The following is a 26,814-nucleotide window of genomic DNA, read 5'->3' as shown; positions in this document are numbered from 1 at the left end:
ATGCACCTTTGACCCCAATATCAACATTTTATATCACTCCATTTTCAAAATCAAGAAGTTAAAATTGATGCAACACTGTAATCTACAAATCTTACTAAAATTTGTTATTGTTGCCAAGGCTATCCTTTTTCTGGTCCAGCATCCAATTTTTATATATTGTTGTCACCTCTTTCTGGTCTCATGTAATCTGGGATACATCATCAGTCGTTGTGTTTCATGACCTTGCCTTTTTGATAAATACTGGCCTGTTAATGTCCTACAGTGTCTCTTAGTAGAAGTTTGTCTGATGGCCTTTCATGATTAAAGTCAGGCTATGCATTTTTGGCAAGACTACCAAGAGAAGTAGTGTATTCTTTTCAGTACATCGTATCAGGGGTCACCTGCCATCTCAGAGTCTGTTAACTGTTGATGTTAATCATGATCATTTGGTTCAGGAAGTGCCTGCTAGATCTCTCCACTGAAAATTATTTTCCTGTTTATAATTGGCAGGTATCTTGTAGAAAAATACCTTAAGACTTGGTAAATATCACAGTTTCTATGATAGCTGTACAGACTTATTTTAGTATACATTCATGATTTTTTCTGGCAATAAATGATAGTGCTCATCAAATGGAGGTTTTCTATTTCTGTCGTTCTTTCCAAATTTATCAATTTGTATTCTATCATAAAGAAGAGCTTTCTCTTGTAAACTATTCATCTATCTTTCCATCTATCTGTCTATCAGAACTCATGAATATTAGTTTTACATTATGGGTTCTGTTTCATTATATTATTATTCTAGTAGTGCCATATTTGGTTTTTAGAAACCTCTTCATGTTACCTTCTATTGTGTTTCAAAATATCTTTTTCAGGGGCGCCTGGGTGGCGCAGTCGGTTAAGCGTCCGACTTCAGCCAGGTCACGATCTCGCGGTCCGGGAGTTCGAGCCCCGCGTCAGGCTCTGGGCTGATGGCTCAGAGCCTGGAGCCTGTTTCCGATTCTGTGTCTCCCTCTCTCTCTGCCCCTCCCCCGTTCATGCTCTGTCTCTCTCTGTCCCAAAAATAAATAAACGTTGAAAAAAAAATTTAAAAAAAATATCTTTTTCAGATTTTGAGCATCCTCTTACGCTTTTGCGCCAAGAGATGTTGTAGGCTCATCTTGTTCTTTTCCTCTTGCGGTTTTGGAATCAACAGTTTCTCCAAGTAATTCTTATTTCTTTTAGTAGGTGATGGTATTTAGAAACCAGGATCTGGGCACTAAGGGTGTTCATTGCTCCAAAATGTCATTATTTGTATTCTCGTACAGTGGACTTTGCTAGGAAATATACATATTTTCATACACCTATTTCTATATCTATGTGTGTGTTTGTATATAATCTATAACCTATCTCAAATCAACTGAGTTCATTCTGACATCTGTTTCCAGTCTAACATTAGAGGGTGTTTCTAACCTCTTCCTTTTTTTTTTTTTAAGTTTTTTTTTTTTAGTGTTTATTCATTTTTGAGAGACAGACAGAGAGAAAGAGACAGAGCATGAGCAGGGGAGGGTCAGAGAGCGAGGGAGACACAGAATACAAAGCAGGCTTCAGGCTCTGAGCTGTCAGAACAGAGCCCAACATGGGGCTCAAACCCATGAACCATGAGATCATGACCTGAGCTGAAGTCAGACGCTTAACAGACTGAGCCACCCAAGTGCCCATAGCCTCTCCCTTTTCTTATATGTAAATACTTTCTCCAACAGTGAGGAATCTTTCATTATCAGCAGTATGTTTACTTCTTTGTTGAATCCTGGAATACACCCAAGTATAATTTCAGAAATGCCACTCTGGGAAAATAAGTTTACTAATTAGGATATGATAGTCATATACAGTTCTTTATCTTAAAGTATAGAATCAAAATAATATTGTTCAAAATTACTGAGGTTAGTTCTTTTCCTAGCCATCCTTTTAATGCTCTTTATTTATTTATAATATGTTGGAGTTCATTTGATGTTGTTAATAATCCACTTTGGATAGCTCCCTGCTGACCTTGTTGATTCTAATTGGTTTTTTTTGTTTCTTCTTTTTTGTTTTTTTTTTTTTTGAGTATGTGAAACATTAGTGTGATTCTTAGTTTCGCAATTCTGAAAACATTCTATTCCATTTGGAGTGTTACTTTACTGTCTTCCGCTTAACTCTTTCTTCTTATGGAGGGTGGTTCATTAATTGAGGTGGTTAAATCTTTCTGTTGTGTAATAACTCTGTATGGCTGTATTAAGTTCTCTCCTGTGCATCTGTTGGGGATTTGACTAGTTTACCCAGTACCTAATTCAGTGCCACCCTCTCTTGTCAATATAGCAAAATACAGTTTAGTTAATTTATCTCATTTAATGGTGGAAAGAGGAATTGTGTGTCCTTTAATTTTTTTTTCTCTTTTGTATTTCAGGACCCTAAAATTTCTCCTTTTTGTTTCTTTTCCCCTTTACCACTCAGTTGACAAAGATCGCTTCTCTCTTCCTTTTGTGGTTTTCACCGCCAGAATAAGGCTCCCACTTCAAATCCAGCATAATTTTAAGTCTTTTAAAATTGGTCATGCTGGTCACATGTACACTCTTTTTACTGTTTTATCAAACTTAAGGCAGGCTTACTCTTTGTGGTGATTATTTTAGATCCGCTTTTTACTCATCAGTAGGTCCCTTCTTCCTTCTTTCTAAGTTTTTTCCTTCTTTCTAAGTTTTTCCCAGATTGCCTTTCATTGCTATAAGGCTTGTGTTAGGGCAGAAGAATATGAGAAATTGCTTATTTAAATTTGGTGATTTTTCTCTTTTTTTTTCTTTTGACTTAAAGTTATTTTGGAAGTTCTCTCTCTTCAAATTATACTCAAGTTGTTGTTGTGTGTAAATTTTATTTGATCTTTTCATTGTTAAGTTTTGTTTATGTTTTTTGTTTTGTTTCTCCTTTTCTTTTTCTTGTTTTTTTTTTTTTTTTTTTTTTTTTTTTTCTTAAAATATTGTGAGAACCATCTTTGGTTTTAGGTACCTGGAAACCCCAATGGTTTTTCACTCTGTTTTCTCTTAACTAATAAATGGGTTTCACATTCTGTTTTGTTTTTTTAAGTTCATTTATTTATTTTGAGAGAGAGAGAGAGAGAGAGAGAGAGAGTGAGCACGAGTGAGCAAGGGAGGGGCAGACAGAGAGAGGGAGAAAGACACCAAAGCAGGCTCCTACTGTTAGGGTAGAGCCCAATGCAGGGCTTGAACTCATGAACCATGAGCTCATGACCTGAGCCAAAATCAAGAGTCTGATGCTTAACTGACTGAGCCACCCAGGCACCCCCACATTCTGTTATTAGACATTTAGGAGGCCTTCTGAAATTTACTTTGCATATTTATGTGAAAGTCTAGTTAGAATTTTAATCACTTTCCCTACAATTTCATTGATCTTAGAACATTTTGTTTGATTGCCCACCTTCTACTTTTTATGCTGCTGTTCTTAGCCAGTATTTTTTTTTTTTGTTCTTTTAAATACCGTCTGTATTTAAATGTTACTTTTTTGAAAAATGTTTATTTATTTTTGAGAGAGAGCATGAGTGGGGAGGTGCAGAAAGAAATGTGGACAGAGGATCCAAAGCAGGCTCTGCACTGACAGCAGCAATCCCATCGTGGGACTCAAACTCCCGAACTGTGAGATCATGACCTGAGCTGAAGTCAGCTGCTCAACCACTAGAGCCACCCATGCACCCCTTAAATGCTATTTTTTTAATTAATTTTTAATGGTTTTTTTTTTGTTTTTTTGTTTTTTTGTTTTTTTTTTTTTTTTGAGAGAGAGCTGGGAGGAGGGGCAGAGATAGAGGAGACAGAGGATCATACACAGGTTCTGTGCTGAGAGCAGAGAGTCCCATGTGGGGCTTGAACTCATGAACCATGAGCTCATGATCTTAGCCAAAGTTGGACACTTACTCACCTGAGCCACCCAGGCACCCCTTAAACGTTATTTTCATTAATTTTCTGGAGACATTGCTTTCAGATTTATTTACTTATTTTATTGTTAATTTATTTATTTTTAAAAGTTTATTTATTTATTTTGAGAGAGAGAGAGAACATGAGTGAGGGAGAGGCAGAGAGGGAGAGCCTCCTTGGGATTCTCTCTCTCCCTCTCTGCCTCTCCCCCACTCATGTTCTCTCTCTCAAAATAAATAAGTAAACTTTTAAAAATAAATAAATTAACAATAAAATAAGTAAATAAAGAAAAGAAAAAGAAAAAAAATAAATAAAATGAATAAACTTAGGTTTTGTTTAACTGAGTGAGCCCATATTCTATCTTCATTGTTGATACGTCGTGTTTGTGATAGGAAGTAATAAGTGTTCTAGGTTAACAGTTTTTTGTTTTGTTCTGTTTTGTTTTGGAGGGAGTTAATGTTTGCTTTTTGTCTTTAGCACTCTTTACAAATACATTATCATGTTCTTGCTTCCTTGTTGCTGTGAGGAAGACTGTTGTAAGTCTATTGTTAATCCTCTCTTGGTCTGTTCTCTCTAGTGGCTTTTTGATTGTCTCTTTATATTTGGTGTTTCACAGTTCCCTTGTTATTGGTCTGTGTTCCTTTTTATCAACCTTGGAATTTAGTGGGTTTCCCTTATGAATGAATTCATGTAGTCCATAACTTCTGGAAGTTTTTTTTAGCAATAATTATTTTTTATTTCCCCCCATTGTCTCTGTTCTCCCTTTCTGGGGTTCTGATTAAATATATATTGGACGTTTTTGTCCTATTTGCCAAATTCCTTAAACTTCTATTATATTTTCTATTCTTTATCATCTCTGATATGAGTTTTGAGTAATTTCTTCAACTCTGTGTTCAGTTTCAGTAATACTCTTTTCAGTTAGGTCTAATCTCTATTCTGACCCATACTTTGAAATTGTTTTGTTTGTTTAAAGTCAGCAGTCTTTTCATTTGTATGAGTTCGGGGTTTTTTATTTTTCAAATCTACATATTTGAGAATGTTGTTTTGCTTGCGCATTTTTGTGTTCCTGTGTTGATTTATTTGGATTTTTTAATATGGTTTTAAAAATGTTTTGTGCCTGATAATTCTAATGCTGATTTTATTTTGGGAATAAATGGGTCTGTTGTTTCCTTCATAACTTGTTATTAGAATATGTTGATGTGTTTGTTTGACTTAACTGACCACATACTCCATAGAGGTAAAGAACTATGTGTCTGTTACTTCTTAATATATAGCTTACTGTCTGGTATTAGTTAAATTCCTTAAATAGTTGTTAAAAGGAGTCCCTATTCTTTTTTCCTCATTTAATCATTGGATAAGTTTTTAAATAGTTCTTTTTAAAGAAACATTCCACTAACTGGCCATTTAGAGCCCTTGCATATTGCACAATGTCTCCTTTTTTGTTCTTCTAACACAGTCAGGATTCTTTGGTAACAATGTTTTCCTTAAACCCCATTTTCTTTTAATACTTAGCATTTCACAAAAGTTACACATGAACCATTCTTGCTTATTAGAAATAATCTGTATTGTCTGCTGAAGGTGTTGAATTTTTATATTTAAATTTGAAGATAACATCTGAATATGGCTTCTTTGATGGTTGTCACTAATTTTTCAAGGCACTAAATGATACCTTTCTGCAATTCCTGATCTTATTTAATTAAGGGATTTTTTTTTCCTGCATCATGATAACTTCTGCATAATCTGTTGTGTTTTCTCCCCCAATTTTCTTATATAATTTAGTTTTTAATATAATGCCTTGACTTTTTACTATTTTTTGTCCTTTATTCTTCTGAGTTGTAAACGTTTTCAAATTTGACTTCCACTTATTGAATTCAGTTTTATATAGAAAAAGTAGGTTATCTGTCACCTCCAATGAGATTTTTAATTCAAAATACATTTATTTAATACCTACATGAAATCCCTTATGACATAAAATTATTCCTTCTTTGTTCCCAATCCTATGATTGAATCATCTTCTTTAATCTTACTGTCTTCACTTAGTAGTGTCATTTCAGAAAGCGATTGAATTCTGATAATTCCAGTAAGTTATTTCCACCTAGAATGCTGCTTTGCATATCTGTTTTTTTTTTTGTTTCTCCTCCCTGGAAATAAGCTTTAGAGGCACAATTCTACTATCTGTGAGCTTCTTCCTGAGAAATAATTCTGCTCTGATGCTTGGAGGGAGCTTGGCCAATCTACTTTTTGCTGGTTAATACTGACAAAAATTAGCACCAGTCTGGTCAGGATGCAACTCTTTTTGTAAGTTGTAATTGAAAGCATGCTTCTTGGAAGAAAATAGAGTTTTTAATGCAATGTTAAACACTTTTCTGTGGAACCTGGGGATTAAGATTTTGGATACTATTTACCCATTTAACCAATAGTCAAGAATCTAATGATCATTAACTATGCATCCTTTTCTTTTTAACTGCTGAAAACTATTCCAATAATAATTCCCCCCCCCTTCTCTCTCTCTCTCTCTCTCTCTCTCTCTCACACACACACACACACACACACACACACGCACACACACACACACAGCTACCAAGAAAATATGTTTGCATTGACCCATTTAAGTTTTTCCCTTGTATTAAGTTTGTTATTAAAAATTTGAATCTAAAATTTACAGGAAAAACTTAAAGTTTTTCTGCTCTGAGAGAATCATCAACATTTTCCCACTAATTGTGTTTCTACCTAGACCTTCACTCAAGAAGAAACTCTTGTGCATAATCTTTCTGTCCCCCTTGTCATTTCTCATGCGTTCTGGAAACAGTACCCGTTGCCCTCCTATGTCTAGTATATATTGCTTTTCTGCTTATGTACCTACCCTATCTGAGAATGTTTGCCTCATCATCTGGCTTTATCCCCTTGACTTAGGTATATTAATGTCAATTTATCAATGTCCCTTAGATTTAACTCTCAAACCAAGCACTCTTTCATAGTAGGAGGAATCATGTAACACAAAATTCTAGCCTTTGACATCTTTCCAATTATCAAGTACAGAAAGCAGGGTTTTTTTTTTTTTTTCTTACTTTATTTTTAATAGGTTATTTCTATAAAGGTGCATCCTTTATCTAAATACTTTGATGTTTCAGAGATGTCTTAATAGTCATATATAGGACCAGATCTTTATAGAATTAGCAAATTGATCTAGTAAGTATTTATTGAGTACCTACTATGAATATAGTACTTTATTTGATGTTATAACTTAATTTAGGAGACTTTTCTTTTACTATCTACAATTTAGCTAAGAAAATAAAACTTATATGTGTGAAACCTAATAAAAATACTAATAAGAGAATGATAATGTAAATTATTGATGTTCACTAAAATAGATAATTTCATTAGAGCATGTCATCACAGCCAGGTTTTTGAAAATTGATGAGAAGTAGAAAAACAATTATGAGGAAACCATTTTACTAAAGAAGGAATAGCTGATTATACCAGTATGGCCACAAAAGTGGATTCTGTATAGTAAAGAAGTGAGAACCACGGTTAGAAGGGTTAATTAGGTTGTTTGTGGAGTCTTGGATTGTAATGTCAAGTATGTGCTGAAAGTAAGGTGGGTTTGATAATGAAAATGGTGTCCTAGTGAGATGAGAGCTGTAGCCAAAAGCAAAGAAGAGTAGCCAGCTGGGACATCCTAGACCACTCCAGTTAAGACATCCTAGGTAGCATCCAGCATCCCTGTAGCATCCAGCCAAAGGATGGTGTGGATGCAGACTTTGAGCAGTTGGAGTGTGACTGGCAAGGGATGAGGGATGTCACAGTAGAAAGCTAGCAGGGCTGCTGGGCAAGTTGTGTAGGATCAAAACATTCTGCTAATTAAAAGGGACATTGTGTATGAGAACACTTTATTTCAACTTTATTAAGTTGTGAAATTGATAGTAAGAATGATGTTAAAAGAAAATAAAGGATGACAGTGTGACAAATCCCAGATCTAGAAATAATTGACATAACAACGAACTGCTTGTTTCTCAGAGTAGACATCTGCTTTTTGGTTGCCCATGTTTTACCCCCCTGTACTATGGCGCTAAACACTGCAAAGTTTGGGTCTTTCCTATCTTTATCTGTTAAGCAAAGTAACAGAGGTGGACCCCAGAGTTTTGTTAACTGATTATTTTTCTTAGTTAACTCTTTGTACGGATACTTATTGAATACCTACAGTATGGGTAAGGCATTAAGAAAAAAGGAGACTGAAACTGCTATGTGATGATTATGTTAATAAGTAAATCCAAGTGCATATCATACTGTTTTATTACCGAGGTTTTCAGGAGACAGCTGTTTAACTCGAATTATCAAGAGACAAATACTTTTCATTTGGATAGGACTGTTTTGTTTTTCTCGAACTCTCATCAATAAGTGACTGCTTTTTCCTGAAGTTTTGGAAATTTATACACAGCAAACTTTTATCTTCATATCCACTAGGGGGCAGTGTGTTACCATTAGATTTTTTTTTTCCTTCCATATCAGGAAAATCTATACAATTTTTTTATTTGATATTAATTATCTTATAAATGTAACAAAAGTGTTAAAAGATTCTTAAGTCAACAATGTAGCATTTTATATATTGTTTATGATATATTTTTGTATACTGTATATGCTCTCTGTAAATGTATGTTATAGTGAGCTTTTAATTGGAGTGCTTGACAGTTTTGACATTTTGATATTATTTTGCATAAGTTCACCAAAACAAGGATAGCTGGAAGAAGGATATTAATATCAAAATAAGAGCATCCTGAATTTCAGGATGGTTTTGTAACTCATAGAAATTGAATTAGGGTTTAGGTATGGAATTTGCTGAGGCAACATAATGCTTACGTTTCAAAAAGAGCTGTGTAATCTAGTGACATATCTAAAGCCTAAATTAATATATACATAAATTTTAACTTTATAGTCTTCCTTTTAACACAGTACATTGTTTTCTTTAGGAGTGATGTGTAGGGAGGATGAGTATCTCTAAAAGATTTCCTTTCAGGTTGTCTATAAAGATTTGGACAACAATGATGTCATAGCTTTTCCTGCTATTCTTTGACAACATATTCTGCAAAATAGACATAAATTTGGTTCTAACAGCATACTATAAATTTGTTTATGCCTCTTTAATTCAAAGACTCAGAGCAGTGTAGTACAGTGATAGAATTTAATGTTTAAAAAAAATCTTTTAAAAAGTTTTTAGAGTTCAGGTACACTGGGAATAGTTCTGCCATAAGTTGTCCTTGAGAAGATGGAAGGGAACATTCGGAGAGTAAGGAATTTCGAAGACATAGGCTTTATATAAAAATAGCACTACTGGTAGCTGATATGGAGGAGGGAAAAGAGGAGCTGCTATAAATTATGAAACCATTCCTGTCATTCCCAGTCTTCTATGAAAATAACACCTTCTACTTTCCCCGAGTTCCCAAATTTTGCCAACTGCTTCGAAGTCCCGTGAGAATTTCTGCATCAAAACTTTACTCCTTTATGGAAGTTGATAGATACACACAACCATCATATGGACACCTATGTATTAACTGGAAAAGAAACCAACCACATGCAGACAGACTAAAGACGAGGATTCCATTGACATTCCATTGATTTAATTGCTGTGGAGTAAATTTAGAATTACCTTCTGTGTTTAAGACAATAATTGCAACTTCTGTGCATCTTTCATCTAAACATAGGGCATTTCATCTTAATCTTGAAATGACAAAGGATAAAGAAATAGCTAAATGTGATGTTTCTAGATGAAGTCCATATGAAATCCATATGAATTTTAATCCCAAATAATTCAGTTTGAGAGTATATGAAATTAAAAATAGCTATTATATGTTGATATTTCATCTAATGTTCTTCCTAATATGAAAAAGCATGGTAAACTATCCAGGGTCTCAATGAACAATTGTTAATGTATTGAATAAAATTAAGGACAAAATTTTTGTTGTTTCCTTTTGTGTGATGTCCAAGATATTTTTCTTAAGCTCTAAGTCAGTGGAAAGCTAAGGCCTTGTGATTTATTAACATAATTCTTTCATGGACTGTCTAATGAAGACAAAAATATTCAAACAAAAAGTGTTTATATAGATTTTTAAGATTTTTTATGAAGATAAATATTTCCTGGAAATTTGGACAGTGTTCTATATTATTGACTTTATGCAATAACAAATCAAATTTAGTTTCCAGGATTTAAACAGTCTTGAAACTAAATTTTAGAACAACTTATTCTTCTTACTAGAAGTGTTCTGTTTGGAAATTTTGAAAATAAAACACACTGAAGAAATAAGAATAGCCATAAATCCATCATCCAAAAAGAACTCTTGTTAATTTTTTGCTATTTTCCCCTCTAGTATTTCAAGAAATCAGACCACTGTATTCTTTATTTCCTTTCTTGCTGGCTTCCAATTTTTTTTTAAATACACTTGTAACCAAAGAAAGTAAATGCTGTATTTTTGAGCTAAAAGTTACGTTTTTATTGTTTTATGACAGGTTAGAATTGGCAATTTTTATGATTTTTCTCAAAAAATTTACATTGCTATGAAGTGAGCAAGATAAAAGAAGTAATTACGATTATGACAATAATTTAGATTTAACACAAACTTTAACACATTTTGTATCATTAAATACTCTCCTGTTTTTCTTTAAACTCACGAAATGTATGCTTTTGATTTTTATGTGTGAGAATGTAAAAATTGGTGTGCCGTGTTTACAGTTTATGACCTTTATGACTTGTGAGTAGAAATTAAGGTAAACTTGAAGCCTGGAAATTGATAGAATTACAGATGGTATATGAACTGTTGATAAATGTAATTTTGGTAATTTTATTTATGTGTGTGTGTGTAGGGGGGAGTTTGGGTACTCACTTTTCTTGCAATATCTTTGCAAGGTCTAGCTTCCACAGTGATATGCCACCATGAAAATTAGTCATGATTTCTTGTTCCCTCAGTATTTCTTGTCCATCCGGGGCTCTGCAGTTTTTGCCTTTTTCTCACCCTTTGCTTGTACCTCCTTCAGGCATCTTTCCAGCCTTATGTGGTTTTACCACACTCTGAATTCTCTCATCCCTTTAGGGCCAGCTGTAACAATACTACCTTCAGCCTCATCTTTTGCACATTTAGGTACATGACATTGCACTGCTTGTCTAGAAATGGGGTTGACTGTTTTTTTGCTTGTTAGTTTCATGTAGTGAATATTCCCAGGTGACATGGCTGCTGAGATAACCCATAGGTGATTTTCTAAATGTCCCAAACAAACAAATTTTCTGGTGGCGCACTGGGGTGTAACAGTAGATAAGGAAGCGGTAGGGAAGTGAAATAGTAGTTGGTCACAGGTATTAAGATGATTATAGCAACAATTCACCATTTCTCTCTCTGTGCTTTGGTTTGGATACGTATGTATTTATTTTAATCTGCCCTCAGGATCATCAGCCCTGCCCATCTCATATTAAACCACTACAATTAGTTATTAATTTCAAGTGTTACATCTTATAGTTGTAAAACATTCTTTATTATAGGTCCCATTCTCTGTTGAAAATGTCCATTTTTCATCAATGTTGCCATCTCTTCCCTATGTTTTTTTAACATATTAATTATAGTTATTTTGAAATTCTTTCAGGCCAATTCTAACATACGGACTATGTCTGAAAATGGTGCAATATATGCATCCAATATATGGATCATTTTCTCTCCTTTATGGTTTTTTTTCCTGCTTTTTTTGCTTTCTGCCTCTTTACTCATCTAGTAAGATTTTAGTATGTGCCATACTTGAGTTATAAAACGTTTTAAACGCTCTAGCTTATTTTATCTTCCTCGAAAGAATATTAAAATTTGTTCTGGAAAGCATTTGTATTATTGGGAGATCAACCTGATCTTCTGGAGACTGTTTAACCTTTGTTAGGGCCAGTCCAATTCAATTTTGTCTTTATTCCCAGGCTTCACGCATAGCCTTTTAGAGCTCTGAACTGCAAGCCATGGGTATTCACCAAGGTCTCTTCATTCTAGCCGAACTCAGATCTAACCTTCTTGTCCTCAGTACGGTGTAGCCTCTGAAACTTTTGCTCAGCTCCCCAGCTTTCCAGCAGTTATTCTCTGCTAGACCCCATTGAGTTTCTTCCTGTGTAAGCCCAGTTTAAAAGCTGGCCAAGTAATCAAGGAATTTTTAGCAGATTTTTAGAACTTCTCTCAAGTCCCCACTCCCAGGGACTTTGCCTGCAGAAGTCCAACGACCTTAACAACTCTAAATTGCAATCTGTGTCTTTTCTGCCTGAGAAATTATCATTCTTCTCTTCTTGGGCTCTGTATCACTTTATACTTTGGAAAAAATCTCTCAACACAATAGCAGCGGTGACTGTTAGCTAATAGGCTTGTCTTTCAAGGGTTGTAGACATAGAGAGGTGACTGTCCAAGACCTGCAACAGTATTTTTACCTATGGTAGATCATCAGATTTAACTGTCACATATGATCAGAGGGTGATATCAGCCCCTCTGTCATGTGTGAAATTAGCGCACACCATAAAATAATTCTAATAGTTATTATGAATGGATATTTACCTAAGTCTGTGGTTTACGGGTGTCTGATGTAGTCCTCACAGACAAGCTGTGATGTAGCTAATATTGTTATCTCTGTTTTAGATGAAAAAAAAAAGGAGAACTATGAAACTACATAATTTGCTAAAAATCACTTGAATATTGTCAAAGCCTGTATTTTAGTACCAGCGGACTTGTGATAGAGTTGGTGCCCTTATCAGTTGCATAATTTATTAAAAGAATAGTGTATTTTATTTAAGGAATATACAAATGGGCTGGTGTGCACAAGTTACCTTTGTAATTCAAGTTTTGTAATTCTGGCACATAAATCGAGAAATATTTTTAAATTGAACATACATGCCCTGCACCCAGGTTCCCCTATTTTTAACAACTGAAATCCATAGTTCATTCACATATCCTTAGTTTTACTTAGTGTATTTTCTTATTACAGGATATTTTATTACTTTTTGTTGTCATGTCTCTTTAGGCTCCTCTTGGCGATGACAGTTTCTCAGACTTGTTTTTTGATAAACTTCACAATTTTGAGGAGGACTGGTCAGATATATTGTAGGATGCCCTCTTTTGTTTGTATGTAATGTTTTCCTCATGATTAGACTGGGCTTATGGGTTTTGGGGAGGAAGACCACAGCAGTAAATGCCATTTCATTATATCATACCAAGAATGTGTACTATCAACAGGAGTTTTCAGTATTTATGTTGAATTTGCTTAGTTTTAACATTAAACATTTTTATTATATAATACCTGGTATACACAAGGGAATGCACGTATGTATACATATACGTGTGTGTGTGTGTGTGTGTGTGTGTGTGTGTGAGAGAGAGAGAGAGAGAGAGAGAGAGAGAGAGAGAGAATGATAATAAAATGACCACCTGTAAGGCCCCTGTGTTCCCCCCCTCCTCAAGGGTTAAAAACACTGGTTTGCATATCCCCTGGCAGCAAGAAATGCTTTTTTAAAGATCTCAGCCAGGGCACCTGGGTGACTCAGTCATTAATCATCTGACTTCGGCTCAGGTCATGATGTCATAGTTTATGGGTTCAAGGAGCTCGAGCCCCACTTTGGGTAAAACACAAACCCCCGGTGAGTGCCACTTTTCTCTCTCCCCCTCTGCCCCTCACTATTTACACCCTCTCTCTCTCTTACTCTCAAAAAAAAATAATCTATGTGAATTTGCATTTTTTCAAAACTACATTAGCAATACTTTTATAGAGGTAAGAAATTTTGAGATGAGTTTGAAATCCACACATTATTTGAATATCTGCTTTTGTATATACTAGAATTTTCTGATTGTAGGTGTGTCTCAGCATCTTGTTTAATCACTTTTTAAATTTCTCTATTTTTCAGGAATAAAGTAAGCTCAGGAGGGAAAACAGTAGAATAACATAGTTTCTTCTCACCGAATTAAATTCGTTCTAAATGATGCCTATAAAGATTGCACAAATAAATTAACCTTTAAAAGAGCATTCTTACTTAAATTCATTGTTTGAAAATGTGTAAGTTATGGGACTATAAAATGAGGATAGAAGCCTTATTCTAAGATAAAGAAATGTGATTTTTGTAGCCCTAGGATCTTAAACAGATTTCTTCCCCTTGTTCATTTGTTACTTGGTGGCTTTCATTATCACAAGTATAAACTGGTTTCATAGAAGCTATTCAGATAGTCTTTTTCTGTTTATTTTTAGAGGAGGAAACTTAATTGTCATCATCTTTTGTGTGTCTCAATAAATGAGACAGGTGTGGATGTGTATTATAAACTGTACAGTATTGTAATTAATTAATCATAAGGAGTGACAAGTACGTATTTATAGTTAATTTGTATTTTGTTCAGTTTTAGAGTATTCTGTGTATTTATGAATGAATAACATTTTAAGCATAAACATATATGGCTTTAGAATGATTTGTTAATATGTGATTTTCAGGAAACCTGTACAGCATTTGAAATCCAATATTGAAATGTCATTAAACTCACTTGAGGGGCGCCTGGGTGGCTCAGTCGGTTAAGCGTCTGACTTCAGCTCAGGTCAGGATCTCGCGGTCTGTGAGTTCGAGCCCCGCGTCGGGCTCTGGGCTGACAGCTCAGAGCCTGGAGCCTGTTTCAGATTCTGTGTCTTCCTCTCTCTCTGCCCCTCCCCCGTTCATGCTCTCTCTCGGTCTCAAAAATAAGCGTTAAAAAAAAAAAAAAAAAAAAAAACTCACTTGAGGGTCACCTGGGTGACTCACTGGGTTAAACGTCTGACTTCAGCTCAGGTGATCACGAGTTCAAGCAACCACATCAGGCTCTGTGCTGACAGTGCAGAGCCTGCCTGAGGGTCTCTCTTTCTCACTCTGTCTCTGTCTCTCTGCCCCTACCCGACTTGTGTGCTCCCTCTCTAAGAAATAATAATTAATTTTAAAAATCTTTAAAAAAAAACCTCACTAGCAAGATGCAAAGTACTGACCATTTCGCCCCTTTGTGGGTTTTCCCCAGCTCCCCCCTTTCGAACACAATCAGGCAAACTGATGGAAAAGAGGAGCTTATGCAGAGGTGGTCTCTCACCAACATCCTCATAAGTGAGGAACCTTGGATCTCTGAGCTGGTGAAGGTGTGATAGTAGAAAGGTTTTGATTATATTCTCTGTGCCATTGCCAGGCTTCCTGCTAAATGTGAAAATAGGAGTCAACAAAGTAACCCAAAAGTGGTCACTGTTATTAACAAATGAGTTAAACTGAAAGGGTGATGATTTCTCTATCATATAGCCTCCTGTGATTTGAATTCATTATAATTTGTGGAGTGCTACCATGTGTTAGGCATTGAACTAAGTGTTCCGTATTCAGAAAGAAAATGAAAAATTCTTTATATCAAGAAACTCATCATCTGGTGGAAGAGATAGATGGTTAACTCAAAAGGCTATTGCAAACTCAGTGTACCAGAGGAATTCATAGCTGTGGAAACAGATTCACCTCATCCAACTGGGCTGGAGGGCAGGAGTTAGGGTAGATTGTAACCATTGAAAACTGGGTCGAACTATAAAGAGTAACCACCATCAGCCAAACTTGAAAGGGAGTGGGATAGCTTTTCTGGCAAAGGCATTAACTGGTGCAAAGGGGGGAAAGGCTAGAAAAAGAGCTTGTTTGGGCAATCGTAAGCAGTTCTGTGTGGCTGGGAGAATTTAGTGATCATAAGGGAAAGGCAGGAAGAGGATGGAAGGGTAAAGAGGTAAAGGGTTCTGACTTGATCCTGAAGTTCAAAAGGTGGCCTTGAAAGGATTTTAGGCAGTGTAGTGAGGTGAGCAGATCTGTACTTTACATTAAGTGTTTTGATTCCTGTGTGGGAAACAGGGTAGAAGAGGACAAGACTTGAAAGAGACTGTTGGTGAAATTGCTGCAGTAATTCAGGACAGAGATGTTTTGCTGGCAGCAGGGCTTTGAATGGCTTGTATGGATTGAAAAAAACACCAAGGAGGTAGAAGCAGGAGGTACTTTGCTACACTGAACATTAGGAAAAGGCATTAAAGGGATGCCTGGGTGGCTCAGTTGGTTAAGTGTTGGACTCTTGGTTTCAGCTCAGGTCATGATCTTACGGTTCGTGAGTTTGAGCCCCACGTTGGGCTCTGTGCTGACAGCATGGAGTGTGCTTGGGATTCTTTCTCCCTCTCTCTCTTCCCCTCCTCTGCTCACTCCTCTCTCTCAAAAACAAATAAATAAACATGGGGGGGGGGGAAGGAAAAGGCATTAAGGATGATGCCCACATTTAGAGGTTGGTTACCAGGTCCTTCTTTTTGAACCTAGTGCAATTAATAACACAAAAAATCTTGTTAAAGATATTATCTCTCTTTTGACTTTCTTTTCCCCTTCATACTATCATCCCTTCATCCCCTCAAGAAGCGTAAATCATTAGAGTAAACATATATTCATAGGCAGTATGATTTCAAAGGCAAAACCACATTTTAGCAACTTGTGAGAAACTCATTTCACTAATTTGCCTGATCCTTACTTCACAAACAACAAGCCGTTTTTATTTTTCCTCCCAACCAGTATTCACAGTTTATAACAAAGTCTGTTGTTGGAGAACACTCAGAAACAAGATGAAGGAAAGGTTTGCATCATTGATGAACTATTCACACTTGAGTGATGAGCCAAAGTTGGTCAGATATTGGATTAAGGGAAAATCTTTTGTTTCATACTGTTAACACTTGAAACTGTGTCAGAGTTTTCTTGGTATCTTCAGCGGATACTTTTTGCATATAATGAAAAGTGCTTGCAAAAGCATTTCTCCTTGGGGGCACTGGGTGGCTCAGTCAGTTAACCCTCTGATTTGGGCTCAGAACATGATTTCATGGTTCATGGGTTCAAGCCCTGTGTCAGGCTCTGACACTGACATCTCAGATCCTGGAGCCTGCTTCAGATTCTGTGTCTCCTTCTCTCTCTGCCCCTCCTGGCTTATGCTCTGTCTCTCTCTCTCAAAAATATGTATACCTTAATTTTTTTTTTTTAATTTCTTCTTTATTTGAGGGACCAAGTATATACCAGTGGCTGTGGCCTGAGTTCCATAAATGCCTACTCTAGAGAGCAGCATACCTTGAAAAGTGTCTCATAAAAACAGTAGAATAGTGGTTATCAGCAGCTGAGTGGGGAGGAGATGGGGAGATGTTGATCAAACAGTACAAACTTTACTTATAAGTAAATAGGTTCTGGGGATTTAATGTATAACATGGTGCCTATAGGTAACAATATTTTATGCTTGAAAGTTGCTAAGAGAGTAGATCTTAAATGTTTTCACTACCCTTGTAGTGGTAGCTGTATGAGGTGATGGATTAAGTTTCTTGTAGTAATCATTTCATAATTTATATGTATATTATATCATTACATTGTACACCTTAAACTTATACAACGTTATCTGTCAGTTATGTCTCTATAAAGCTGATGGAAAAACTAAAAATGAAGAAATATTAAAAAAAAACTTGAAGTAACTTAAATTTAATGTGTGACATCTTTTTAAAAATTATCTTCTTTTTTTTTTTTTTTTTTTTTTTTTTTTTTAGGATGAGCAGAAGCTACAGGAAAGTTTAAGGCAAGGTGCTACGATTATTGCCACCTTAATCAAAGAAAGAAATTCTGGACTTGTTGGTCAGCTCCTGGTAGCATGAAGAACACAGAGATAATTACTTATTAGGTTTTAGAAACATTTATCTAGGTATCTCTGCTGTGCTCCCTCCCTATTATATGTAGTGGCATGTTTATATTGTCTTTTATGTCTCATAATTGGTGGGATGTGATGTTTGGGTTAAAAAAGTGGATCATTGTTTATATCTGTGAAATAAAAATATACTTTTGTGCATGTCAAATATAAATCGAATCAGAAAATAGGTAAATGGAAAGTAATTGCTTTCACATAATCTTTGCACAAAAGCATAAAAGATTGAATAGAAATAATGACGGCTGAGCTAATCATCCTCGGAATGAGAATTCAGAAAACAACCATGATCTGTGTTAATTAGCAAATCACATTGTCTTGATACTAATAGATATGAGTTAGAATTATTCTTAATACTAAAATTGTCCTTTTCCATGTGATATTTTGACCTGTATTCTAATTTTCCACACCTTAAAAAATAAATAAAAGAGGAGATAACAGGGAACTCTGGTTGAGATATTTTCACCGTTGGGCTCACATTACTCTAGGTCCATAAAGAAGATGTAATCCTCTCCTACTTTCTGTTTTAAAATTGTATGTTTTCCTTGGTTTATGAAAAATAATTTTGACTTACTTTGGTCTCTGATTTTTCTGGATACATTTAAAAGAAGACTGGAAATCCCCATGAAAGTGAAATTATTTTGGTCAATCCCAAATTAGTCCTTTTTGAAAAGGAGGGAGTCATTGCATCTTCAAGAATTAAATTATTTTTTGATACAGATACTGCTGTTGTTTAAAATCAAGTTTTCAATCTTTCAAATTTCCCCTGGTATATACACCTTAAATGTGTAAATGATTTTCCCTAAAACTAAATTTTACAATTATGTACATCCAATCATTAGAGATAACTTTTATTCCATATTTACATTTACTTTATAAAAACACATTAGATCAGATTCCAAGACTTAGGTTACATGTGGAAACTATAAAAGCTGCAGGAGATGTTATCAGTTGAAGATCGACTGTGAAATACCTACCTTCAGGAATTTCTTCTTAACAAGTTGGATGATTTTCTCTATTTTTCTCAAGGATGTATTTTGGTGGGAGAGTTGATGTTTTACATTTCAGTAATGGTAGAATATAATGGACCTGGAGTTATTACTATAATTCATTCTCTTAAATGAAATGTATTGTTTCAGTGTAGCTTGGATGTAAATTTCTGGGCTTGCCACTTTTTTCCTCTCTCTCTAGGGATGTTAAGAAATATAAAATAAATGATATAATTCAAATTCTTGAGGATGAAAATATATGGATAATGTGTAGATTTTTGGTTAGAATGCCTATGTCATTGTTAAGGTGGTGGGTTGGCTGTGTTGGGAAAGGTTCACACCTGCACCTTTTTAAGTCTTCAGGTGAAAATGTTTTAAGAATTTGGAAGTGCTTATAAAGGCAAATAGGGAAATGTTATCAGGGTTTTAAAGAGAAAGTGCCTTTGAGTAAAAGGCAAGAATCGGCCTATCTATGACACAGCAAAACTATTCTCTTGATTGAGTGCTAGTTAAGTTACCTTAGATTCCAACTTATTTGTGGATGGTTATGCCAGACGAAAATTTATCTAGGAGCAATGACTGTGAGTTTACCCTAGGCAATTGGAATAGTGTAATGAGGTTTTAGTTAATATTAAATTGTGCATGAAATAATTACCATCATCATCATCACCTTATCATAGCATTCGATCTTTTTCTTTACAGTTTATAAAGTGATTCACAGCTTTGAAAATAATTTAAAGAAGTCTTCTCACATCCTGGACTGCTTAGATGGAACTGGAGGTTCAGGGATCTTTAACTGCCTTGTCCACAGCCATGGGGCTGCGTAGTGACAAAAAGTAGGGATTAAACTCAGGACCACTCATAGTAAGTTTCAAGCTCATCTCCCTGTTTAATCATAATGCTGGCAAAGGACATCCAGCCGAGAAGCTATGGGAAGTAAGCCAAAGGCTCCAAATGTGCATTGGAGGAATGGATAAGGAGGGACAGATCATCCCAATGACCAGAGGAAAGCCCTGAAGCTTTTGGCTTTCTAGCCATCTTTCCAACATAGACTAATTGGTAATTGTAGCTAGAGGTGAAGGGAATGGAGAGAAGTATTAGCCAAGAGAGAAAGATAGACTGATTGTTTTTATTGTTTAAGAGATCCAGAGGCAAATTTTATAGTTACGTTTTCATCACTGCTTCTGTAAACTTAATTACTTTCATGGGAACTGTCTTTGTTTCACTTTATTTTCCCAAATATCGTTAAAAATAATAATAATTTATGCTTCAAGGGTGTGCAATTGTCCTCTACCTGTGGAAAGTTCTGCGGAAAGACTCTTCTTTCTAAATGTTTGCTAATTGAGTGCAATTTAATTAGCCTTTTAAAGAATTTAACAGTGTGTTCAATGGTTTGGTTAATGACATACTGGTAAGAGGTATAAATTTTTTAAAACCGCTCAGTTTGAGGGATAACTTGTTGCAAGTATATGAATTTACAGGTAAGAATTAGACTTCTGTATTCCACTCAGAGCCATTCTTTCTGTGGTCACTTTAAGCGATTTGCATTGGCTCAACAGGTAAACTTTCACTTTCATACTGGATCTTCAGCACTATAAAATTTACTATGTATAAATACAATGATCATTTTATAAAAATTACAATGCAGTAAAACATTTTCTTATATTAAATCTTCACATTTTATTTCCTTTTAATATTGAAACTACTTAGGCCAAGGAAAAATAAGTAATAGTTTAAGTGTTAAAGCCATTTTGATGAAGAAAGATTGAATTTTAAAAGTTTAATTCAAAAATAAACAGAATAAATGAAAAATACTTATCATGTTGGGCTTTATTAGTATGGTTTAAAATAAGTCAGAACTGGCTGTGTGAGGTGCCTGGGGTTCTGTACCACTTTATATGTTCTTGTACATTTTTAGTTTCAAAATTGTGAAAAATGTACATATTTTTTTAAATGACAGCAACACACTATTCAAGATTTTCAATATATTCTCTTTATAAAGCAAAATATGTGTTTGATAAATAACTAAGTGGTTGGTATTTTAATATCCAATGGCAGTTATCATTGATATTTAGTGTATATATACATATTTTTAAAACTAACTCAATTACAATTGAATAAATATAACATTTACTCTCAGAAAATAACAGTGATGTTTTATTTTATAGAATTTGAGATCCAGATTTATTATTCTGTAAAATATATTAAAAATGTGCAAAATCAGAAGTCTCAGTTTTTTTTTTTTCTTCTTTCCCTCATATTTAGCAGGTTTCCTAGCAATTAAAGTGGCTGCTGAGAATATAAAAGCTATATTCAGTCACAGTGGAACGGAGTACTGTGATTACTTAACAGTGTCTGCATGGGGGGAGTGAATTGAATTTGGTTCAGAAATATTCTTTCTTTCCACTTAGCTTCCATAGGAGGAATATATGTGCACGCCTTGACTTTGGGATTCACCGTGTAAGCTGCTCTGACCAGCAGAGTGAGGCACAAGTGGCTTGTGTATGCCTGAGACTAGACTTAAGAGACTTTGCATGTTGCCACTTGCTCCGTTCCGTTCTTGCCCCCACCATGAGATGAACATGTCGTACCTGGCCTGGTGTCTCCAAAGGAAAACAAAAGCCCAGATCAGCTGATGTCCAGATAATCAACAAATGGATGAAGAGCCCCAGCTGAGGGCAGCAGGGTTCCCCAGGCCAGTTCAGGTGACCTCCACCAGACAGGTGAGCTAAAGCAACGCTCAGTGTTGTTTGTTAATACTATGTTTTGAAACTTTTTATTGCACACCAAGTGGTAACCAAGGAAAGAACATCTGTGGCAGTGCATCAGTACGTTTGTCCTCACAAATCTAGGATGTATCTACAGACACACATTTTGCTAAGTAGAATGCTTGTGAGGAGAAATGTTGGTCCCAAAGTAGTAGAAGGTCCTGAGGGTTACTTCCTCCCTATTTAATAGTTACTAAAAGAAAAACAGACCTGAAAGTTTTAGAAAAGTTTACAAAGGAAGTTAAACTTTCTTGGGCCTAAAATGATATTGAATTGAAATATAGGCATTTAAAATAATAATAAAAATAACATTTATTGAATGAGTGCTATGTTCTAGAAATTGTTCTTAGTGCTTTGCATGTATCTTTCTTTTCTTCACAATAACTTTATGTGCCAGGTTGTGTACCAATCTCTGTTTTAGAAGATGAAGAAACCAAGGCATATACATTTCAAATAACTTCTTGAGAGTAAGAGTCACCCAAGCAGCATGTGGGAGAAATGAGGTTCACAAAGGGCTTTCTCACTTTAGAGCTCATATTCCTAAACACAATGACATGCAATATTACAAAAACATAATACTTTAAGATCTGTTAAAGAATGACTCTCAAAAGAGTCTTCTTTAATAAGAGGTGAAAAAGCTAAGTCCCATTGTCTTTCGGTATTTCTATACTCTTCCTTTCCTTTGCCCATCATCACCCCCAACACATGAACATGCTTTGGAACATCACTGTGTCTGCCTGTGCCGTTAAAATTTACAAAGACTAATACTGATGTACAATTACTATCAATGCCATCTCTGAGGGCTCTAAAGTTGTAGGAATTTCCTAGTGGATGTCAGATACACTTGAATAACGAAAAAGCAGAAGTACTTTCCTGATGAACCAGAGGTGAATATAGCCATCTGTGCCTCAGCAACATGAGAAGACATGAAAAGAGAAGTAGAAATCCATTCATCATGTTTATAGGAGAAAGGAAAGTCTAGAGAAATGCCAAGGCATGACGAAGTATGAAGTCTTCTCTGGCCATCAGACAGTCCTAAGCACGTATGTCAGTATTCGCTCGATGGGCAGTTTTTGGGGTGAATGGTGCTCCGTATAATGAGGTAGACCTGAGCAGAGCCAGATTGTTTTCTCTTACCATCTGAAATATTGGAATCTTTGATTTTTAAAAATGGCTTCACAGCTGAAATGCATTATGTAAATATATTCTCTACTTAGTTGAAGATACTACCAAATACTCTGAACAGTTCTTAAAACATATGGGTCTATTTAGCAGCATGGATAAAGCTTGACTTGTCAAATGCATTATTATTATTTTTTTTTTTTTGCCAGTTTAACCTTAATTAATCTTTGCAGGGTCTCTTTGAGGTAGGTCTGTATCAGCCTTGTGTTGTGACAGTTGCAAAAAGGCATATGCAGAGATTAAGGCCTCCTGATCACTCCACACACTGAAAGCCAAACTGAGTTTGGGAATCCAGAATTTCTGAGTCTACTTTGGACAGTTTTTCAGGGAATTAGATTACAACTAGGAGGGGGCTGTTCTGTACTTAAGGTTTTAACAAAATCTAAACCTGCATCCAGAATTTTACCTGGAGGCATTCCCTCATTTTTCATTTTGCAAAATTGCAGTTGAGCCCAGGGGCAAAAACTTCAACAAGGCACTCTTAGTGATCTTTCTGACCCGAGTGGAGACATGATTTGAGATTCCAGAAGGAAGCCAATTTTGTAAGAATTTCCACTAGTCTGTAGACTATAATAATTGGGTTATTTGGATAAGGTTTGGCAAAGCATCTAGAAGATTAACTGAATGAGGTTTCTGGAGGTTTGCCATTCTGGAGCTATCCATTTTGTTCTTTGTTCTACCTCATTATAAAATGCGCTATTGAAATTGGTTGGTTTGTTGGTATGTGAGGTTTTGCTTTCTCCCCCCCCTCCCCTTCTTATTCTTTGCATCTGAGCCCTTAATTTGGTTGAAAGCAAGCTCTTCAGTCTAAGTGGATAACAAAACATCCCTTTGAGGAGAAGGAAATAGATGATAAAATCTGCATGTTACTAACTTTTTCAATAGTTTGAAGGAATTTCTCTTCCATCCTGTGTGTGTTTTTAAGACCCTGTTAAGTTCATAGTTCCTTTTTTCTTTTCTTGTTTGAATGGAAGATCATTCTCTTGAGTTTTAAAAATGTATTATTGAACTGCCCAGTTCAGGAATTTCGTTGCCTGTTTTACTGAATGGAGGTATGTATGACCTGATAGTAAAAGAATGCTATTCAAAGACATTTCCGCCTGTTTGTTTCTTGGATCAGTGACTGTTCACATAAAATCTGGAAAGAAGCCAAAATGTGTAAACAAATTAAGAATTTTGAGTATCCCAGTGGGAATATCCATAAATTTTACCATGAATCAGGAATTTAAGATAAGTGTAATATGCTTTAATAAGATAGCAGGGCGAAACAACTATAGACCAAATATCCTTGGCTTTAGTTCGAGAATCTTCATGGATATTAAAAGATCTGGTTTAATTGTGCAGTTATACATAACATTATTTTTCCCCAAACTTATATATGTTGCCTAAATTGAATTTCATTTTTATTTCACTAACTTTTAGTTGTTTACTATCAGACAAACTTTCAACTCTGAAGCCACTGCTTTAAATTATTTTGGCCCACCAAATATATAGGATATGTAAATTATTTATCTTTACCCTTGATAATGAATCACCCTCTACCCATCTGCATAAATCTGTGACTACAGTAAGTGACACTTTGGTAGACTGGGGGTTTTTCCACTAGTATTTTTTTGATATATATACTCTTCTTCCAACTGTCTCTCTAGCATATGAATTGAAAATTGTGGTCTCTCTAGTTCCTTTCACTTAGAATTAAAACTTAAATGTGACACTTCCCCTTAAGAAAGATTACCCTAAGTTTAATTCCTCTTAAACTTTGAAAAGGTTTATCATCATTAGGATATCTCTATTAGTTTCATCTTGATTCTCTCTCTCTCTCTCTCTCTCTGTGTGTGTGTGTGTGTGTGTGTGTGTGTGTGTGTCTGTGTGTGTGTGTGCACGCGTGCATGTAGGGAGAGAATGTAGACAAAAAATGGATATATTTTTTCATGTCAACATTTTTTGAAAGAATTATTCTCAAACAATTGCAGCATGAGCTTGGCCTCTGCACATATAAGAAGAACTTCTAGAGATTAGCATATTAGCTCTCACTGATTTAGCAAAGTTTATCTTAAATAAATTGGGAAAATAGAGAAAATATATTGTACCTACTCATATATAACAAATACAAATTTGTATATAGTAATTATGCATAATTAACAATACTGATTGGCAAAGCAGATCCAACACAATTTTTAAGTAATTGTATAGCTTTAGTAATAGAGACCTCACTAGCCCCTGATGTAAAATGATTTTACATTATTGTTTTTTAAACCCATGTTATTAAAACATGAACTCATATGGTTTCTGCCAGTGGCTACACTGACTCAAAGTCATACTCCCTACAATTTCATGAATGCTCTAGAATAAGTCCCTCAGTTTCTCTTACTCTTTTCATTGTGTTGCCATGTTGTAACTTCTAATGATAGTCATGAGAAAACCACTCTGGGTCCTGCTGGTTCTAGTCTTAACTGTTCCTGTGTGTCCTCCTGTAGCCCCAGAGGAGGGACTGTCCTTGTATCCAGGGTATCAGTCTTGGATGCTCTTCCAGCTCACTCAGCTTAACCAAGGAGCAATTCTAGGAGGTAGAGGCTGGATGCTCCCTAACATTGCAGTCATCCCTCTGTTGCTGCAGGGATATGTGCTGCTACCAGCGAGAAGCAAAGGTAGGTTTTGCCAGTCACATCGGGCCTGTCTCCACTGGCTCACTATCAGAAACACTCGATTCCTGGGTGTCTGGTCCCAGTTATTCCTAGACCAGAGAGCAAGCCGTGCCTACCCTCAGCTACATCTTCATTTGAAGGACTGATTTATGTCTTATCTCCCGATGAGACCCTCTTCAGAGTGGGTGATAGCACTATCATCCCTTCTCTTCAAGAGAAATGCTCAATGTGTCCAACAAGTTCAACATAAAGGAGTGTGAATGTCAGATTTCCTAAAGTCTGGATTTTTTAGTGTTAGCCATGGTTAACTTGCAACACTAAGAAAATGGTCTTTTCTTCCCCCAAATACCGTATCTAACTGGGAGAAATATTTTACGAGACTTGAATAAATTAGACAGTTTTACAAAGTAACACAAATGAAGGGTAAAGTATGTAAAATAAAGACTCTGCTTTTTTTTTCTTTAAAAAATTGCTGTGATCTTTATTATAGTAGAAGAGGATCTTAGAGACAGTTATTCGGTTATGATTACCATTGAGTCGCATTTTAGTCTTCTCCTAATAATTTTTACATGTCTGATATAACTTTTATGAGAACTCAGTTATCCATACTTTATAGAAAAGCCTGAGGCTCACAGAGAACACGTGATGTTCCTAAGATCACACAACTCCTAAGTGGCACTGCCAGTTCCCAAATCCCGTATTTTGTTTTTAATTCCCCCTATGCTTCTTGTCATCAATAGGGTCTAAAAGTTATCAGTAAGAAATGTTATAAGTTAGAATAAGAAATGACAAAGGATAAATGTGGTTATCAGTGCAGCTTTTGAGAGTCTACTTGATCAGTCGGGTTTAAGTTTTTGTTTCTATCCTCATTACTTTGTGGGCTTCAGGCCAGCTGTCAGAGGTAGTCGTTAACAACAGAGGTGTATTTCCTGGTCAGTAAAGTGAGAACGCCAGAGCAGACCAAATGCTGGTCCCTAATTATTGAGTGTCTCTAATGTTCAAGACCTCTAGGTGCTGTGGAAATTGTATAAAGAGATGAAAGGCAGGATTCCTATTCTCCTTGAAATGTTGTTGTTTTTTTTTTTTCCTGGAAAAGTGAGAAAAACAAATGAAAATTATGACTATGGAAAGTGATACAGTAACCGTGAAATAAGTGGTATCATTAGGTATTGACGGGTTCAGAGGAGAGAAATTCGAGCATTTGAGGTAGAGGCTTCTCTGTCTTATTGTGGCCCTGGTCTTGATGATTTCACTTAGGCTCTTACTAAATTCTTCCCCTGGGCTTTCACATAAGGCAGCACATCCTCCTTTGCCAGTATTCGTGTAGCACCGGTGGATACCTTCACTTTCTGATTACATATTTTATTGAAATGTTCTTTTTATACATCTCTGTCCACTTTGAAGATGTAATCTCCTTGAGGCTAAGCATGAAAGTTTTACCTATCTGGCTAATTTCAGTTTTCATTAAATGTAACAGTAACCTGTAAAGTAAGGTCCCTTTCAGGCATGAAATTTAATTTCAGACTCTCAACAGTATCAACACCCTTTAATTAAGCCTTTATCTGCTGGGATATAAACCCTTGAGA

The 26,814-nt window shown here is 35.6% G+C and overlaps 1 protein-coding gene across 2 annotated transcripts in view; it reads left to right on the top strand.

Annotated features, from left to right (window-relative positions):
- Positions 1–18,873, top strand: part of CRPPA (CDP-L-ribitol pyrophosphorylase A) — a 318,326-nt gene extending 299,453 nt beyond the window's left edge. Inside the window, exon 10 of one of the 2 annotated variants that reach the window (XM_045494985.1) lies at positions 17,493–18,873. In XM_045494985.1, the coding sequence (XP_045350941.1) occupies positions 17,493–17,597 (105 nt within the window). In that variant the 3' untranslated portion in view covers positions 17,598–18,873. The remainder of the gene's footprint in view (positions 1–17,492) is intronic. The other variant, XM_045494987.1, reaches the window with a different exon arrangement.
- Positions 18,874–26,814: the final 7,941 nt, after the last annotated feature.

This window comes from Leopardus geoffroyi, chromosome A2, assembly GCF_018350155.1.
Source record: "Leopardus geoffroyi isolate Oge1 chromosome A2, O.geoffroyi_Oge1_pat1.0, whole genome shotgun sequence".
Taxonomy (NCBI): domain Eukaryota; kingdom Metazoa; phylum Chordata; class Mammalia; order Carnivora; family Felidae; genus Leopardus; species Leopardus geoffroyi.
The sequence above is the reverse complement of the archived record's forward strand: the minus strand, read 5'-3'. Positions and strand labels throughout refer to the sequence as shown.